The sequence below is a fragment of the Hemiscyllium ocellatum genome, chromosome 16 (genome assembly GCF_020745735.1).
Source record: "Hemiscyllium ocellatum isolate sHemOce1 chromosome 16, sHemOce1.pat.X.cur, whole genome shotgun sequence".
Taxonomy (NCBI): domain Eukaryota; kingdom Metazoa; phylum Chordata; class Chondrichthyes; order Orectolobiformes; family Hemiscylliidae; genus Hemiscyllium; species Hemiscyllium ocellatum.
In genome coordinates, this window is record NC_083416.1 from 79,533,604 (window position 1) to 79,554,390 (window position 20,787).

A 20,787-nucleotide genomic window follows, 5' to 3' on the forward strand; every position below is an offset into this window, starting at 1 on the left:
TCACCAAACTACCTGTTGCAAATATGTCCATCCACAGCTGTATTGGGATGAGTAACTACTGCACAGTGATTATAGTAGTCTGCCCCCAGTACCTGCAGGGGATACTTTCCTAAACTTACCACGGAAGTCCAAAACTGCGCACAGGAGTGACCCCATTCACTTAAATGGGAAATTTACCTTCCCGTCAGCCTCGGTTCCTGGTTCCAGAAGGTTCCCTATAATATGTTCCGGCTGCAGTAATATGCGGGTTAATGAAAACGCGGAAAACGATTCTGTGGATACGGGGGTCACCCTGTATAGTGACAAAGTCCCACTTTCATATTGATGATACCAAGCACAGTGCTATGTGGCATTACTTCTCTGCTGAATCGGATGGAATTAACACAGATCTGACAACTCCAGCCTGGGCATCTATACAACACGTTGGACCATCATCAGCAGCAGAACTGCATTTACCCACGATCCGTAAGCTCATGGCTTGGCCTCTCCTCCACCATCTGGTCATCAAATTTAGTTTAATGAAGAGTGCAGGAGGGCATGCCAGGAGGATCAACATGCATAGTTAAACGTGCAATGTTGGCCTAGTGAAGCTATGATGCAAGGCTACTTGCATGCAGTAGGCAGGACGTGGAGATTCCACAATCAATGGACATTTAAATAACTATGAGGGGATAAAGGCTCCACCAATATCCTCATCCCCAACAATGAAGTACCCAGCACTTCAGTGCAAAAGACAAGGCTAAAATATTTGCATCCATGTTCAGCCATAAGTGCAAAGTAGATGGTCCATTGTCGCCTCCTCCTGAGGTCCCCAGCATCAAAGGTATCAGTTTTTAACCTATTTGATTTGTTCCATATGAGGAGCAACTGAAGACATTAGTTACTGTGAAGGCTCTGCATCATGATAAATAGCAATATTCCTGAATACTTTTTTTCCAGAACACAGCTGTGTTCTTAGCTAAGGTTTTCTAGTATGATTAGAGCATTAGCACCGACCAAGCAATATGAAAAATGGGTCAACTATATCCAGTACACAAAGTACAGAATAAATCAAGAGTAACCAATTATGAGTATACATTCAGTCATCAGTGACGGAGGGGCCATCGACAGTGCAATCACGCAGCACATGCAAAAGTAATACCTTGTGCACTATACTCGGTCTGGTTTCTGCTATGATCACTCAACTGCTGGACTCATTACAATCTTGGTATAAATATGGCCAAAATGGATGAACATAAGAGATGAGATGAAAGCCCTTGACATTCAAGTAGTATTTAACTGTGTAAAACTGGAATCAGTAGGATTTAGAGGGAAAACTCTCCACTGATTGGTCATATGGAGCACAAAGGCAGGCAGTTGTGCTGGTTGGAGATCAATCATTTAGACCCAAGTACATCACCACAAGAGTTAATCACAGTCGTGCTCTAGGCCAACTATCTTAAGTTGCTTCATCAATGATCTTATATATAACTTTATGTCGGAAGTGTGGATGTATGCTGATGATTGCACGATGTTCAGCACCATTTCTTACTTCTCAGTAATGGAAGCCATCCATGTGAATATGCATCAAAACCTGAAAGACACTGAGGCTTGGATTGAAAAGTGGTATGTAATATTCATGCCACCTAAGTGCTCATCTCCAACAACAGAGCATCTAATCACCATCCCATGATATTCAATTACACTACCATTGCTTGCTCCTCCACTATTAATAACCATTGGTTTGTCATTGGCCTGAAAGAGTCATTGAGTCAGAGTTATACAGCACAGAATCCATTTGGTTTAGATATCGCAAACTGATCTAGAACCATTTCCCAGCATTTGATCCATATCCCTTTAAACCCTTCCTAGTCACGTACCAATTCAGGTACCTTTTCAATGTTGTAATCGTACCAGCCTCCACCACCTCCACTGGCAGCTCGTTCCATACAGAGACCAGCCTCGGGGTGAAGAAGTTGCCCCTGGGTTCCCTTATAAATCTTTTCCCTCTCAACTTAAACCTATGCCCTGGGAAAAAAAGACTTTGGCTATTAACCCTATCCATGTTCCTCATGATTTTATAAACCTCTATAAGGTCACCCCTCAGCCTCCGACACTCCAGGGAAAACAACCCCAGCCCATGTAGCCTCTGAACACAAACCCTTTGATCCTGACAACATCCTTGTAAATATTTTCTGAACACTTGTAAGTTTAACAACAGCTTTCCTAATGCAATATTCTAAAAGTGGCCTCTCCAATGTCCTGTACAGCACAACATGACATCCCAATTCCAATACTCATTGAACTATTAAACTGGACCAGCCATATTGTGGTTACAAGAGCAAGTCAAAGGTGAGGAATTCTCAGGGAGTAACTCACACCTGTCTCCTCAATGCCTGTAAACAATCTAGAAGGAAAAAGTAAGGAGTGTGATGGAATACTGTCAGCTTGCCTGGAGGTTGACTGCAGCTCCAGCAACACAGAAGAATCTCAGCATCACCTAGAATAAATTAACATGTTTATTTGGCATTTCACCCATGACTTCAACATTGACTCCCTTCACCACCAATATACATTTGCAACATTGTTTGACCATCTGAAAGATGTATTGCAGGAACTTACCAAAGATCCTTTGACAGCACTTTCCAAACCTGCGACCCTTGTATCTAAAAGAATAAGGGCAGTGGCTGATGGGAGCACCACCACCTGCAAGTTTCTGTTCTTAGTCACATACCATCCTGACTTGAAAATATATTACCATTCCTTCACTGACTCAGGTTTAAAATCTGAGAACTCTCTCCTTAACAGACCATTGTAATGAATGCAATAGTTCAAGTGGTCTATAGTTGACTGCATTGGCGCCACCTCGTGCTCCCGTGAGGAGGTTGAGCAAATCATCAACTTCACCAATACATTCCACCCTGACCTTAAATTTACCTGGATCATCTCTGACACCTCCCTCCCCTTCCTGGACCTCTCCATCTTCATTAATGATGACCGACTTGACACTGACATTTTTTACAAACCCACCGACTCCCACAGCTACCTGGATTACACCTCTTCCCACGCTATCTCTTGCAAAAATGCCATCCCGTATTCCCAATTCCTCCGCCTCCGCCGTATCTGCTCCCAGGAGGACCAGTTCCACCATAGAACACACCAGATGGCCTCCTTCTTTAGAGACCGCAATTTCCCTTCCCACATTGTTAAAGATACCCTCCAATGCATCTCGTCCACATCCCGCACCTCCGCCCTTAGACCACACCCTTCCAACCGTAACAAGGACAGAATGCCCCTGGTGCTCACCTTCCACCCTACCAACCTTCGCATAAACCAAATCATCCGCCGACAAAAAGACCCCACCACCAGGGATACATTTCCCTCCCCACCCCTTTCAGCAAAGACCGTTCCTTCCGTGACTACCTGGTCAAGTCCATGCCCCCCTACGATCCACCCTCCCATCCTGGCACTTTCCCCTGCCACCGCAGGAACTGTAAAACCTGTGCCCATACCTCCTCCCTCACCTCTATCCAAGGCCCTAAAGGAGCCTTCCACATCCATCAAAGTTTTACCTACACATCCACTAATATCATTTATTGTATCCGTTCCTCCCGATGCGGTCTCCTCTACATTGGGGAGACTGGGCGCCTCCTAGCAGAGCGCTTTAGGGGACATCTCCGAGATACCCGCACCAATCAACCACACCGCCTAGTGGCCCAACATTTCAACTCCCCCTCCCACTCTGCCGAGGACATGGAGGTCCTGGGCCTCCTTCACCGCCGCTCCCTCACCACCCGACGCCTGGAGGAAGAACGCCTCATCTTCTGCCTCGGAACACTTCAACCCCAGGGCATCAATTTGGACTTCAACAGCTTCCTCATTTCCCCTTCCCCCATCTCATCCTAGTTTCAAACTTCCAGCCCAGCACTGTCACCATGACTTGTTCGGACTGGTCCAACCTGCTTATCTTCTTTTCCACCTATCCACTCCACCCTCTCTTCCCTGACCTATCACCTTCCTTTCCTCCCCCACTCACCCATTGTACTCTATGCTACTCTCTCCCCACTTCACCCCCCTCTAGCTTATCTCTCCATGCTTTCAGCTCACTGCCTTTATTCCTGATGAAGGGCTTTTGCCCGAAATGTCGATTTCGCTGCTCGTTGGATGCTGCCTGAACTGCTGTGCTCTTCCAGCACCACTGATCCAGAATCTGGTTTCCAGCATTTGCAGTCATTGTTTTTACCTAGATAGTAATGTTCACATGCCATGTACAAATAAATAAATTTGATTATGGGTACAGAATCTAAAGCTAGTCTCAGTGACTATGCAATAGCACTACCATCAAATTTAATTGAAATCCCATTGTTTCAGGGAAGGAAATTTACTCTCCTTACCTATTCTGACTAGGTGTGACTACATATCTGCAATCTTACTTTTTCTGAAATAAGCTTATCTGCAGCACAGTTCAAGGGCAATTAGGGTTGGGCTATAAATGGTTTCCTTGCTAGTGATGCTTGAATCCTATGATTGTTCTTGTTTTTTATGTTTTCTTTCATCCTCTGTACCCTATCTCTGCTACTTTAGGGAGGTGATGGAGTGATGGTTATGTCACTCAACTTACAACTCAGAGCCCAGGCTACGATTCTAGGGACATAAGTTTGAATCCGAATATGGCAGATGGAGCAACTGAAATTCAATAAAATCTGAAAATAAATGCTAATCTAATGGTGACTGCATAAATTATTTGTAAAAACTCAGCTTGTTCACTGACATCCTTACCTGGTTTGGCCTACACATGAATTCAGACCCCCAGATTTTCAATTGCCCTCAAAAATAGCCCTAGAGAATCAACCTGTTCAAAGGAAGTCAGGGATGTGTAATCAATGCTGGCCTGACCAGAATTTCTAACATCCCATTCAAATATAAAAAAAACTTATTGCAACAATTTACATTTCCTTTGAATCTAAATGTTGAAAATTTCAGTATTTTCATAGCATCCATTTCTTTTTCTTTTCTTTTTACAATTTAATCACTCCTCTCCTCTACATTATCATAAATCTTTCTTCTCCATTTTTATCTTTCAGACCAAAATATACACTAGGACCCTGCCCATAGCTCTCTGTGACAAAGTTTTCCAAAGACTCTCAACCCCCTAAGAGAAGAAATTCATCCCCTTCTCCAACTTTGTGTCTGATTAAAAAGCTGTTCACCTCCGTCATCAGAGGTTGTTCTCCTTAGTAAGGAGCAATTTTAATTAAAGCCTCATAACGGTGTTGAAAATTATGAGGTGTCTAGACATGCAGACACCGATTGAAGGTAAATAACAAAAGATCCAACAGCAACTTGAAGAAGAACTTTTTTTTATTCAGTGATCGATTAGGATCTGGAATACACAGAGAGTGTCATGCAGGCAGTTTCAAATGTGATTTTCTGAAGAGGATTTGATGAACATCTGAAACAAATAAATCTGCAGTCCTATGGGGTAAAAACAGCGATTTAGAAGGAGAGACGTAGTTTGTACAAAGAGTTGATGAAGATCCAATAAGTTGAGTAGCTTACTTCTATACTATCTGTGAAATTCAGTACCCCAGAGTGTGGTAGATGTCAGGATACTGAATAAGTTTAAGGAGGAGATAGCCAGACTTTTAATCAGTAACAGTTTGAAGCATTGTGGGGAGTAAGTGGAGTTGAGGCTGAGATGAGATCAGCCACGATTGCATTGAGTGGTGGAGCAGGCTCGAAATTCTGAATTGCCTAATTCTGCTCTTAGTTCTTCTGTTCTGTGACCATTCTAGAATTTTCAGATGCTATCTTTCATTTTTGGATGAATGTCATTTATATAAAATATTAATTTTGTTTCTCTTTCAGCATGTAGAATGAAACAGTGCAAACATAGGTCCTACAGCCCACCATGTCTTTGCCAACCAGTAACCAGCAATCAAAGCTAATCCCATTTACCAGCACTTGGTCCATAGCTTTCCATGCCTCAGCATTTTAAGTACTCATCCAGGTGCTTCTTAAATATTTTAAGAGTACCTACCTCCATCACCATGTCAGGCAGCATACTCTCGGTGAACTTGTTTTCTCAGATCTGCTATAAACTACATGCTCCTCACCTTAAACTCATGCCCTCCATCTTAGACATGATTGCCATAGGGAAGTGATTCTCCTGATCCACTCTTATCTGTTCCTGTCATAATTTTGTATATTTCAAATGGATCATCATCAGCCTCCTCTGCTCCAAGGAAAACAAACCCAGCTCATCCAGTCCCTCCTCATTACTGAGACTTTACATCCCAGGCAACATCCTGGTGAATATCATCTGTATCCTCTCCAGTTCGAGAGCTCTTCCAATAATGAGGTGACCAGTTAACTTGTGGCCTTGTAGACCAAGGTCTCGTTGTTCCTCAGTATTGTACTCCCTTAGCACCTTCCACTTATTGTGAAAATCTCTCCCTAATGAGACCTCACAAACTGTATCACCTCACATTAATTGGGATTAAATTCCAACTGCTATTGCTCTGGCCAATTTACCAACTGATCAATATCAGACTGTAAGCCTGAGGTCATCCTTCTCACTGTCAACATCATCAACTTCTGTGTTATCTGCAAGTTTACCAATTTAACCTTGTACATCTAAGTCATTAATGTACACAATAAACAGCTGGGTCCGAACACTGATCCCCGTGGACAACACTGGTTCCAGGATTTCAATTGCAAAAACAACCCTCACGATCACCCTTTGTCTATCTGTTAGCCAATTTAAGATTCAGTTTATCAACTTGCCTTGGATCACGTGTGTTCTTACCTTTCTGATCACCTTTCCATGCAGGACTTTATTGAATGCCCTGTAGACCAATCAACTACACTAGCCTCATTAATATATTTGGTTACCTTTTAAAAAAAAACTCAATTAAATTAGTCAGACAGGATCTCTTTCTACGAAATCTGTGCTGACTATCCCTGATTAATCCTTGCCTCTCTGTGTTGATTAATCCAGTCCCTCATAATTTTTTCCAATAATTTCCCTACCACTGATATCAGACAAAGTGATCTGTAATTACCTGGCCTATTCCTGTGGCCCTTCTTGAAATAAGGAATCACATTAACTATCCTTTAATCATCTGCCACTTCATCTGTGGCCAACAAAGTATGAGCTAAATCTGCCAGGGACCTAACAATCTCCTCCCTTGCCTTGCATAGCAGCCTGGGATATATCTCATCAGGTCCTATGAGTTTATGCACCTTTATGCCCACAAAAACATCTAATACCTCCACCTTATTAATCTTAACATGTTTTGGAAATTTACCATCCCAACTCAGTGGTTAGCACAGCTGCCTCGCAGCACCAGGGTCCCAGGTCCAATTCCAGCCTCGGGTGACTGTCTGTATGGAGTTTGCACATTCTCCCCATGTCTGTGTGGGTTTCCTTCCACAGTCCAAAGATGTGTAGTTCAGGTGAATTGGCCATGCTAAATTGCTCATAGTGTTAGGTGCATCAGTCAGAGGGAAATGGGTATGGGTGGGTTACTCTTCAGAGGGTCAGTGTAGACTGGTTAGGCCAAAGGGCCTGTTTCCACACTGTAGGGAATCTAATCTAATGTCTTTCTCCCCTGTGAATTGAGATGAGGAGCATTCATTTAAAACCTCACTCATATCCTCTAGCTCTACGCAGAGGTTGCGTTTGGTCTTGAAAAGATCCCACTCTTTCTCTGGTAACCCTCTTACACTTAAAATATTTATGAAATATGCCTTGGGGTTTTCCTTGATCCTAAGGGATGGCACAATGCTCAGAGGTTAGCACTGTTACCTTATAGCACCAATGACCCAGGTTCAATTCCAGCCTTGGGCAACTGTCTGTGTTGCGTTTGCACATTCTTCTTTGGGTGCTCTGGTTTCCTCCCACAGTCTAAAGATGTGCAGGTTTGGTGAACTATCCAAGTGAAGTTACCCATAGGTTAGGAGAATGGGCCTGAGTGGGATACTCTTTGGAGGGTTAGTATGGACCTGTAGGGCTAAATGGCCTGTATCCATACTGTAGGGATTCTATGATGATTCTATCTCCCAAAGATATTTCATGGCCCCTTTTTGCCCTTCTACTTTCTTTCGTCATAACCCCTTACACTCTCTATACTTTTGAAAGGCCTCCCCTGTTTTAATGTGCTGTACCTGACATGTGCTTCTTTCTTTTTCTTTATCAAGTTCTCAATATCTCTTAACATCCAGAGTGCCCTGGACTTGCTGCCCTTGCCCTTCATTCTTCGAGGAACACCCTAACCCTGAGTTCTCACTTTACTGTCTTTAAAAGATTTCCACTTTCCAAACGTAGACTTATCTGCAAGTAACTGCTCCGAGTCTATACTTATCAGGTCTTATCTAATGATATTGAAATTGGCCCACCTCCCATTTAGATACTTAACTTATGCACTATCCTCTCCCATTTCCATCATGATTTTGAACCTTACAGTTATAATCACTATCCGCAAATGTTTGCCACTGAGACTTCAACCACTTGCGCAGTTTCATCCCCTCAGATTAGGTCTAGTGCCATCCCATCTCTAGTAGGATTTCCACGTACTGATATGAAAAACAATCCTGAATGATCTTTCAAAATTCCATTCTGTCCAATCCTTTCACTCTAAGGTGATCTCAGTTGATGTTAGTAAAGATGAAATCCCTTACAACTATAAACTGTTTCTCTCTCATCTTTCTATATATCTGAAAATGTGTTGCTGGTTAAAGCACAGCAGGTTAGGCAGCATCCAAGGAATAGGAAATTCGACGTTTCGGGCATAAGCCCTTCATCAGGAATGAGGAGAGGGTGCCAGGCAGGCTAAGATAAAAGGTAGGGAGGAGGGACTTGGGGGAGGGGCGATGGAGATGTGATAGGTGGAAGGAGGTCAAGGTGAGGGTGATAGGCCGGAGTGGGGTGGGGGCGGAGAGGTCAGGAAGAAGATTGCAGGTTAGGAGGGCGGTGCTGAGTTGAGGGAACCGACTGAGACAAGGTGGGGGGAGGGGAAATGAGGAAACTGGAGAAATCTGAGTTCATTCCTTGTGGTTGGAGGGTTCCCAGGCGGAAGATGAGGCGCTCCTCCTCCAGCCATCGTGTTGTTATGTTCTGCCGGTGGAGGAGTCCAAGGACCTGCATGTCCTCGATGGAGTGGGAGGTAGAGTTAAAGTGTTGAGCCACGGGGTGGTTGGGTTGGTTGGTCCGGGCGTCCCAGAGGTGTTCTCTGAAGCGTTCCGCAAGTAAGCGGCCCGTCTCCCCAATATAGAGGAGGCCACATCGGGTGCAGCGGATGCAATAGATGATGTGTGTGGAGGTACAGGTGAACTTGTGGTGGATATGTGAAGGATCCCTTGGGGCCTTGGAGAGAAGTGAGGGAGGAGGTGTGGGCGCAAGTATTACATTTCCTGCGGTTGCAGGGGAAGGTGCCGGGAGTGGAGGTTGGGTTGGGTTTACCCTTTCTATATATGCCTACATATCTGCTCCTCTGTTTCCCTCTGACAGTTGGGAGGCCTGTAGTATAATCCCAGTAAGATGATCACCATTTTTAAAATTTCTAAGTTCTATCCAGGATAAGTTCTATCCAGGTGGCCTCATTTGAAGACCATTCTCGGGTGTGCTCCCTCATTACTGCAGTGATTGATTCCCTCATTAATAATGCAATGATCCCACCTCCCTTACTGCCTCACCCTCCTGAATGTGCCTGAAACTTCTATACCCTGAATTTGAGCTGTCAGTCCTGTCTTTCCTCCAACCATGTCTCAGTGATTGCTACAATATCATATTCCCATGTACTGAGTTCATCTGCCTCATCAGTCAAGCTCTTTGCATTAAAATAGAAACAATTTAGCTTTCTAGATCTCCCATGTGCCTTCTCCTGCCCATGTCCTTTCTGCATACTGAGCTGTCACAACAATCTTTCGATATCTGATTAGAGCTTGTCCACATTTTTGCTTATTTTTGACTTGCTCAGTGTTTCAGTAGTTTCAGGTTTTATTTCAAATTTCCAGCATCCAATTTATTTTGCTTCTTTGTTTGTATGTAGCTCCTTAACTACTCAGGAGCTCTCAAAGTTCTGCACATGCAATAGATTACTTTCAGAATGTAGTCCTTCTTAAAGAGGTAAACTTCATTTCCCCTGCAAATGAACAGGAGGCTCAATAATAAAGTTCCTTCATATTGATTGAGGGACAGAAACCGTGGTGTATTTTTTCATTGTATCCTTGCCTCTGTTCTACAAGATTGCATTTTCAAACTTCCCTTCGGTATATCTAAGCTGACTCTCTAGTGCAGTAAAGTCATGGTGTCATTCCAATGAGTGTTAACCTGAGGCCTTATCTGAGGCTTTTCCAAAGTGGGTGTGCAAGGTTACATGATCTCATTTCAAAACATTTGGGGACTGTTCCTATTTTCCAAGAGAACATTTATTCTTCAAGTTATGGCATAAAAACAGATTATTTGACTGTGGTTACATTGTTGCTGAGTTTGCTTTGGACATTAACATCTGGAAGACAGCCCAGTATGTGGAACTTACTTAAAATAAACAAGCTGGTATATTTCCTACAGTGACAACAGTGACTTTACTTCAAAAGTTATTTAATTGGTTGCAAAGTACTTTGTGATGCCCTTAGGTTCTTAAAAAGGAACAAACGGAAGTTCTTCACTTGAAGATTGCCATGCAATTTTCTAGACAGAAAGTGAGAACCAGCAGATGTTGGAGAGTCAGAGTCGAAAACTATGGTGTTAGAAAAGCACAGCAGGTCAGGCAGCATCTGAGGAGCAGGAGAGTTGACACTTCTGGCATAAACCCTTCATCAGGACCATGTGTTGGTTGTGTAAGCAGGTGTGAGAAAGGAGACATGGCTGTCGTAATGGATTTGCTTCAGGATGTGGTTGAAGAGCTCAGGGCAGAGGACATGATCAGTGGGGGGGGGGGGGGGGGGGGGGGTGCGCAGTGTGAGAGAGACTGTCAGATGCTTATGGGGAGAGGAGGAGAATTTCCTCAAGGTGGGCATCCTTGGAAGAAGCTCTGCAGTAAGGTTTACAGCAGGTGATAGAAAGTGAGGACTGCAGATGCTGGAGATCAGAGTCAGAAAGTGTGGTGCTGGAAAAGCACAGGAGATCAGGCAGCATCTGAGGAGCAGCAGAGTCGATGTTTCAGGAACATTTCAGGACACATTCCTGATGAAGGGCTCATGCCCAAATAGTTGACTCTCCTACTCCTCAGATGCTGGGTGACCTGCTGTGCTTTTCCAGTGCCATGCAATTTTCTAGATCCACTTGACCAGGTAAAGGGTCTCATCCAAAAAACATGTGACTTAACATCACTCTGCCAGGCAATGTGTTGGAGGGGGTGCCACCTAAGACAGCACACACAGCAGTCGACTCATGAAGCAAAGTCTTTATTCTACAAGTTACCTCCACCATTTACATGACAGTTTAGCATGCTTGTCTTCATTGCTAATACCCTTGAGTATAGGAGTTGGGACATCATGTTGCAATTGTACAGGACATTGGTGAGGCCACTTTTGGAGTACTGTGTACAGTTCTGGGCATCCTGGTTTGACAAGGATATTATTGAATTGGTGAGGGTGCTGCCTGGACTGGAAGGTTTAAGTTATAAAGAGAGGCTGGATAGGCTGGGACTTTTTCCACTGGAGCATAGGACGTTGAGGGGTGACCTCATAGAGGTTTATAAAATCATGATGGGCATAGATAAAGTGAACAGCAAAAGTTATTTTCCCTTGGGTAGGGGAAATGAAAAACTAGAGGGCATATTTTTAAAGTGAGGAGAAAGATGTAAAAAGGACTGGACAGGCACAATTTTCACAAAGAGCGTGGTTCCTTTGTGGAATGAACTGCCAGAGGAAGTGGTAGATGTGAGTACAATGACAACATTAAAAGACTTTTGGATAAGGTTCCCCATGGGAGACTGATTAGCAAGGTTATATCGCATGGAATACAGGGAGAACTAGCCATTTGGATACAGAACTGGCTCAAAGGGAGAAGACAGAGGGTAGTGGTGGAGGGTTGTTATTCAGATTGGAGGCCTGTGACCAGTGGAGTGCCACAAGGATCGGTGCTGGGCCCTCTACTTTTTGTCATTTACATAAATGGTTTGGATGCGATCAAAAGAGGTACAGTTAGTAAATTTGCAGATGACACCAAAATTGGAGGTGTAGTGGACAGCGAAGAAGGTTACCTCAGATTACAACAGGATCTGGACCAGATGGGCCAATGGGCTGAGAAGTGGCAGATGGAGTTTAATTCAGATAAATGCGAGATGCTGCATTTTGGGAAAGCAAATCTTAGCAGGACTTATAAACTTAACGGTAATGTCTTAGGGAATGTTGCTGAACAAAGAGACCTTGGAGTGCAGGCTCATAGCTCCTTGAAAGTGGAGTCGCAGGTCGATAGGATAGTGAAGGCGGCGTTTAGTATGCTTTCCTTTATTGGTCAGAGCATTGAGTACAGGAGTTGGGAGGTCATGCTGCAGCTGTACAGGACATTGGTTAGGCCACTGTTGGAATATTGTGTGCAATTCTGGTCTCCTTCCTATCAGAAAGGTGTTGTGAACCTTGAAAGCATTCAAAAAAGACTTACAAGGATGTTGCCAGGGTTGGAGGATCTGAGTTACAGGGAGAGCTAAAAAGGCTGGGGCTGTTTTCCCTGGAGGGTCAGAGACTGAGGGGTGACCTTATAGAGGTTTACAAAATTATGAGACGCATGGGTAGGATAAATAGACAAAGCCTTTTCCCTGGGGTTGGGGAGTCCAGAACAAGAGGGCATAGGTTTAGGGTGAGAGGGAAAAGATATAAAAGAGACCTCAGGGGTAACTTTTTCACACAGAGGGTGGTGCATGTATAGAATGAGCTGCCAGAGGATGTGGTGGAGGCTGGTACAATTGCAATATTTAAGAGGCATCTGGATGGGTATATGAATAGGAAGGGTTTGGAGGGATATGGGCCGGTGCTGGCAGGTGGGACTAGATTGGATTGGGATATCTGGTCGGCGTGGGTGGGTTGGACCGAAGGGTGTGTTTCCATGCTGCGCATCTCTATGACTCTATGACTCTCAGTACATGAATAAGAAAGGTTTAGACTGATATGTGCCAAAAGTAATTAAACTGGGAAATCTGGGCGGCATGGATGTGTTGGACCCTAGTGTCTGTTTGACTGTATGACATAGCCAAAACTAGAGATGTTTGCCAATGAACTCAAGGAGATTTATAAGATACGTGAACGAAACTTAATCTTTTTCAAACAAAAATAGAAATTGCCGGAAAAGCACAGCAGGTCTGGCAGCATCTGCGGAGAGAAACCAGCGTTAATGTTTCGGGTCGGAGTGACCGAGGAAGGAATAATTGCTTTTCCAGCAATTTGTGTTTTTGTTTTCGATTCGGTAAACTTTGCCAAGACTACAAGGTTTTGCGATTTTTAACTTTGTCCACCCCAGTCTAAAACCGGCAACTCCGCATCTTGTTTTCCAAGATTGGCGGAGAATGAGCCCCTCGCTTTCTCTCCGGCTCCTACAGTCTCTTTCAGAAAAATCTCTCGCTTTCAAAATTACTGAGTGTCTGCAAATTGCCTAAGAATATCCCCAGGTGGTGAAGAGCACTGTACTAACTCTGCACTGAACCTCAACCTGAGCCACAAATCTCCTCAAAACTCGCTAATGCAACTCTTTCTCTTTTTAATCCTCGTTGCTTTTCACCTCACATCGTTATATTCTTATCTCACAGCTCTGAGGTATTGGCAGTGTAAATATAGGCTATTGTAGTCATCACAGGGTTAATCGAGCCCTGCCGGAGTCCTCCAATGAGCTGGTGAAGTGGAGCCGGAGACGGTTACATCAAACTGCACTGCCGCCTTCCCACTGGATCAGTGAGAATTCCGAACCAGTTCAGGGCTGGGAGTGGGTGCAGCGCCGGCACAGGGCAGACCGGGAGCAAAGACAGCCGGAGCCGCTATGGGAACGCTGCTCGGTGTCCGCGGGCTTTCGCTTTGGAGCCTCAATGTGCGTCTTTACGCATCTCGCCTGTTCACTTTCCACTGAAACAATGCCCGCTTCTGTCTTCCCTTGCGCCTCCTCATGCTGAAGCTAAGGAGAATTTGGGAAAGCTGGGATCCGACCGAGGCACGACGCTGGAGATGGCAAGCCCCTGGTTAAAATGGCAAGTGATCACCTGCATGATATCGAGCTGCGTTTGGGATCGGGTGGTCGGGCAGATTCGGTACTCGATTCCCGAAGAATTGAAGCACGGGGCGTTCGTTGGGAACATCGCCGACGATTTGGGATTGAATGTGAGGGAACTGTCGGCCCGCAGGTTTCGCATCGTCCCTGGTGCCAACACGCAGTTCCTGGAGGTGAACTTGGAGAACGGGGTCCTCTTTGTCAACGAGAAGATGGACAGGGAGCAACTGTGTGACCTCAGCCCGAGCTGCTTCCTGCATTTGGAGATCGTGATTGAAACCCCACTGGAGCTGTACCGGGTGGAAGTGGAGATCCTGGACGTGAATGACAACTCTCCCGGGTTCCCGTGGAGGGAGTTCCGTTTGGAAATCGCCGAGTCGGTGGCTCTCGGGGCGCGCTTCCCGCTGGAGAGCGCGCACGATCCCGATGTGGGCACCAATTCCCTCCAAACTTACCGGCTCAGCCCGAACCCGTACTTCAGCCTGGAGGTGCAGACCCGCAGCGAGCGCAGCAAATTCCCGGTGCTGGTACTGGACAGGCCTCTGGACCGGGAGAGCCAAGGGCTCCACCAGTTGGTTCTGACTGCCCTGGACGGTGGGTTCCCGGAGAGATCCGGTACCGCTCTGCTCACGGTGGTGGTCCTTGACGTTAATGACAACGCTCCGGTCTTTGACCAGGCTGTGTACACGGTCTGCCTGGTGGAGAACGCTCCGAGAAACACTTTGGTGATTAAACTTAACGCCACCGATTTGGACCAAGGCTCGAATGGAGAGGTGACTTACTCCTTCAGTCATCATGCACCAGCGAGATTGCGCCAATTATTCCGGGTAGAGCCTCGAACGGGCGAGATTCGGGTCCAGGGGGTGGTGGATTATGAAGAGGCAAGTGTTTACGAGATTTACATCCAGGCTAAGGACAACGGTCCCCACACGGCGGCTGTCCATTGCACAGTGGTGGTGGAGGTTATTGATGTCAATGATAATGCCCCCGAGGTCACCCTCACCTCTGTCTCGAGCCCGGTCCGGGAGGACGCTTTACCGGGGACCGTCATCGCCCTGATCAGTGTCAGCGACCGGGATTCCGGAGCTAACGGGAAAACCAGCTGCCGCATCCCGGCTCACGTCCCTTTCAAACTCCAATCCTCTTTCAAGAACTACTACACCCTGGTCACCAGCGAGAGGCTGGACCGCGAGAGCGTGCTGGAGTATAACGTGAGTTTAACAGTCACCGACTCCGGCTCGCCCCCACTCTCCACCGTTAAAACCATCCCGGTGAAGGTTTCCGATGTGAACGACAACGCGCCCCGCTTTGCCCACCCATCCTACACCGTTTACCTGATGGAGAATAACGCGCCGGGCGCCTCTATCTGCTCGGTTTCCGCCCTGGACCCAGACCTGGAGCAGAACGCCTATGTGTCCTACTGCATCTTGAACAGTAAGATCAGGGGCACCCCGATCTCCACGTACGTCTCCATCAACCTGAACACGGGCAACCTGTACGCGCTGCGCTCCTTCGACTACGAGCAGCTGAAGAAGTTCCAGGTGTGGGTTCAAGCTTGGGACGCCGGTTTCCCGTCCCTTCACAACAACGTGACGGTAAACGTGATCATCCTGGACCAGAACGACAACGCGCCGGCCATCGTCTCCCCGCTGCCGCTGAACGGCTCGGCCGAGAGGGTGCCCCGTTCCGCCGACCCCGGTTACCCGGTAGCCAAGGTGACGGCGGTGGACGCGGACTCGGGCCAGAACTCGCGGCTCTCTTACCAGCTGTACCGAGCCACCGAGCCCGGGCTGTTCAGCATCGGCCCGTTCACCGGGGAGATCCGCACCAGCCGCCGCTTTGAAGAGCACGACTCCCGGCAGCAGAGGCTGGTGGTCCACGTTATAGACCACGGGAAGCCCCCGCTGTCCAGCTCGGTCACTATTAACGTCTTCATCGTCGACAGTCTCCCTGAGGATATCTCAGACTTGAGCAAGGGACCACAGGGCATCGAGTACTTCTCGGAGTTCAACCTTTATCTGATCGTCTCCCTGGGCTCCATCTCCTTCGTCTTCCTGGTGGCTATTATCGCCTTGATCTCTATTAAGTGTCACCGAGGGAGCAGACACGGGACGCTGGGCAGGCGCTGCTCGCTGAGCGCCAGTTGTTGTTGTTGTTGTCTGCGGAGGAAACCCTCTCGGGCCGTCCTCAATAACTCTCACACCAACTTCCAGCTGCCTCCCAGTGTCAAAGGGCCGCCCAGCTGTATGGAGGTCGGCGGCAGCGGCTCCCTCTCCCAGACCTATTGCTACAAGGTGTGCTTGAGCCCCGAATCGGCTAAGACCGACTTAATGTTCCTCAAACCGTACAGTTCACCCACTCCCGCGGCGGGCGCTAACTCGAAGCTTGCTAACCCCTACGTGAGTGCGTGGAGGAGGCAAATCTCAGATGGGACAAACGGGACAACCAATGGCTCCAGCGAGGTGAGTGCCGAGCAGCCGCTGAGTTGGAGAAATTCGTCCATTGGGCACGATTAAACTCAGCTGCCTATTTCAACAATGGAATAGTTCAGAGCGGTTATTAAATAACAGGTGCTTATATTTGTTTATGGAGAGAATGGTTGTGTTTTTTTGACGCATTTATCCAGCGACTGGGAGTTAGCACAGACACCAATTTAGTGGCACGTACGAAATGGGGAGTCATGGATTGCATTGTGCGATTATTAAACCGCTGTGAACGGGTTACTGTCGCAATTGGAATGATCCATAACCTGTGATTATTCTTTTTCACAGGGTTCAGGTCTCCATGGTGCATTGCTCATTCCTTGAACGGGAATGCATGAAGAGGTCCCTTCTTATGAAATTTATCCCAGTAGTATAGTGCAGGATGTAGCCCTGACAAACTTTAAAAAAAGTTAATTTTAAAGTACTCGAACCTCTGATGGCTTGCTGAAAGATATTTCCACCACGAATTAAAGCTACGTCTAGCTTACCTACAGTAAATCAGAGTGACAGGGACACTGGGTCTAAGAAGCCCAGAGCAAATCTGATAAACAGTATTTAATTAACTGCATCAAAGGGAACAGTCTTGTGCAGAAACCCTTTGAACTGCTTTGATAACTTGCAGCAAAATAATGTTTTAAGCAGATTGATAAAACAGCTTCTGCAATAAAATGATCAGAATTGCTTAAGATCAGCTTGATAAATGCAAACTATTTTAATCACTGGCGTTCAGATAACACCATTACAGCCCTTGAGGTGGCGCGAAGTTAGATTCATCTTGACTGTTTGAAGGCTCGCGGTTGTAATTTCAGTCCCAGATATTTAAGATCTGGCTCCCCCATCCCCTGCCCATCCGCCAGCCTGCTTTGAGGAGATCTGTCAATCCCAGCATGCCATGGCAGGTAATCTGATTTCAGGCTTCATTAGGAACATCATTTTGTTGCAATACCGGATGTGAGCTTCGAAAAATAATCGAGCTCCCTCAAACGTGATAACATGTTTTGGTATTAGAGAGGGTTAAGGTATAGAAGAGGAAAATGCGGTTTTTCTTAACAAGTTGCCCAAAGCTAAGGCATAAATCATCCATATGTAGTAACTTTAGAGAAAGGGCATTTCTGCCAGAGATGCACATGGACTGGTAAAAGGGTAAGTCGAAGCAATATGACCGTGCCTTTGATTCATGTCAGACACTGTTTCCTCACTCTCTCAGTACGCCAGCGGCGGTGTGTAAATCAAAAACTGCCCTTTTCGGCGTAGAAGCCTTTCTTCTATTGATTAAAGCACTCTGCCCTTCAACTATTCTCGTTATTAAAAGTCTGAAACACCATCGTTTTCTCTTCTGTTAAATCAAGCATGTCAGTTTTTTTCCCTAGCACTTAATTGGAGCTGAACTTTTTTTAAAAAGGAAAGTAGTTAATTCTCAGATTGTTGACATTTTCCAAAGGGCTGAAATTGCTCAACACCTCATAATAGCAACTTGCTCTTGTCGATACAATGCACGGAGCCGGACTTTAGTTGCACTCAAAAGCAATTACAAGGCGGTTATCTGCAAACACAGGAGGTTGAAATCGAGCTTTGTGGATGATATTTGCACAACATTTGAAATATAATGCCCGGCTCCCGGGGTCTGGCGGAAAAATTTCCATCATGTATCTCTCTTCTTTTTACACGCGTAACTTTCACCTAACTTCACTTCAACAAAAATCAGCATTTCAATTAACTTCATTATGAGCACACCTGCAGCTGGGAGTCTTGTCTTGTACCACGCGATTCTTTGTAGCCCATTGCTAAATGGGAAGGAGCTACACTGCAGAGGCATTGGAACCAGAGCCAAGTAGCATAGTAATTTTGGAACCTGTGATGCACAGCATAAGGCAATACTCTATTGCAATTGCACAGTGCTCTGTTAACGATTTTTTTCATTATAAAGTACAATCCCACCGTGCCAAAAGCAGTTCAATTGCCTTTTTATGCTGTGCAGTTTTATTGCATTTTCAGGTTTCGGAAATGGAGTTTCTAGGGCCAGTGATCACAGTTCTTGTGTGTTATAGCGGTGTGGTTAATAATGTTATATTTGATATTTATACATTATTCAAGGATGGCTCTCTATACATTTCTGTTGTGTGGCTATAGATTAATAACTGAAGCCGAGTGCTGCAGACAATGCCTACCATTATGACTCTAGGTCAAACGAGCAGCAGTGTTGGGAGCTGGTTGGTAAGTACAGAACAGTTTTGATTGTCAGGTATATGAGTTTAACTTGGTGGGGGTGGAGAACATTTTACCCTTTAGTAATTTTTATATTGATTTACACGTTTTTCTGTTATAATTACTTTGTCTGTCATGTGCAGTGTTTGTAAACTCTTTCACAGTCAATGTAGTGTAAAGCATACCATACAACAAAACTTGGTCAAATTTGCAGGTGCAAGCATAGAAAAGGTAGAGGATTAATCCTATTTAATAATTCAGTGAAGGGGTGACAGCAAGAACTAGGCTAGGTATGCATTTGGCTAAAATGACTTGTCAAGTGATATTCAATGCAGCTTGTTAAAGGTTAGAAAATAAAATCATACATCGCCCTTATTCAGTGAAGTGCTAAACCAACCAGGAAGAAAGTCTTCATGCATTGCAGTTAACTCAACAATTTAGCTTGTCCGTATTTTTGTAGTCAATAAAACAATCGCAGTCAGTTTGTTCGCAGGAATACATGCAAGGCACTAAAACTGTGAAAAACAGAGTAATGAAGGGAAAAAACAGCTGATCTCTAATGTCTGAGGATTAACAATAAATGACTAGCTAGAAAACATTAAGCTTTTCAATACATCAGGCGATGTCTGAAAATGATAACACAGCATTGCATAAAGATACCTCGTGTATGAGGCACAGAACTAGGCTTTTTAACCAAGTGGTCAAGGCAGCTATCGATAATCCCCTCGAGACTCCTTTCATCCTTCTACATTGAACACTAGCAAGACATCCTTTGAGTAGAGGACATCCAATATGGCAATTTTGATGTTCATCTAACCTCTTCCTGGCTCTTCTCATTATAACTTCCAGTTTTGAGATTAATGACACACATGTGGCAATCTGTTGTCTATCAAAAGCATTGCACATGAAAGCTCTTAACTACCTAATCAAAAGATTAGGTGTTTTTTTAAATGGGATGTGGACGTCATTGGTAAGGCAAGTCATTGTTGTCCATTCTTAATTGCTTTTGGCTAGAATGGCTTGCTCAGCCATTTTGGAGGGACAGTTAAGAGTTAATCACATTACTGTGTGTCTGGAGTCACACGTAGGACAACCCAAGTAAGGCAGATTTCCTTCCGTAATAAAGAATAGTTAAGTCAATGAGATTTGTAACACCACGTTTTAAACAACAGGAAACAATATTTTCTGGTCAGCATGACTGAGATTGTATTTCATTCCCGATTTATTAGTTGAACTTAAATTCTACCAGTTGCCATGGTGTAATTTGAGCCTGGATCTTTGAATTACAAAAACTCAAAGCAAAAGCCAAGATGAGTTTTATAAAATGCAGGGGTGAGATTAAAAAAGGAAGTTGGAAATCACAGAGAGCACATTAAAAGATAAGTAAAATCAAGGATAATAAATCCATAAAGAATAAATGCGCAACTAAATAAAGTTTAGAACTGATTAAAGACCAAAATGTTCTGTGCAATAATTGAACAGTGGGCATCGTCCTAATATTACCTATTCTGCCACGGTCACCCCATTGTGTGCTGTTCCAGTAGACATATACAAGACTGTAATAGAGATTGTGGTGAAAGAGGCTTTGGAAAAAAAAGTGTCTTTATTTTTTACTGACAGAGGAGTCATATATAAGGTCATTGCAACTCACTGATAGAGCAGAGGATGCCATGTTACACATGAAATAGCACGCCAGAACATGCTTTCAACCAAAGTGTATGCATTTGGAAGGGCTTTAGATTGGGTGGGAGGTTGTATAGCGGAATGTGAGAAAGATCGCTGTAAGCTTTAATACATTTTGAAGATCTAGTAGTCTTGTAAAGAAATGCAATAGAATTGGCAAATACGAAGACAATGTAAGAATACCAAACTGTTCCATAGATGTCTGCGGTGCTCTGACGACATTACATTCAATTTTAA

General features: G+C 45.0%; 1 protein-coding gene across 1 annotated transcript; it reads left to right on the forward strand.

Moving 5' to 3' along the window:
- Positions 1-251: 251 nt before the first annotated feature.
- LOC132823100 (protocadherin-10-like) lies at positions 252-16,695 on the forward strand. Its single transcript, XM_060836638.1, has 2 exons — positions 252-465; positions 13,871-16,695. Exons 1-2 carry the CDS (start codon positions 252-254, stop codon positions 16,693-16,695), a joined length of 3,039 nt encoding a protein of 1,012 aa, XP_060692621.1.
- Positions 16,696-20,787: the final 4,092 nt, after the last annotated feature.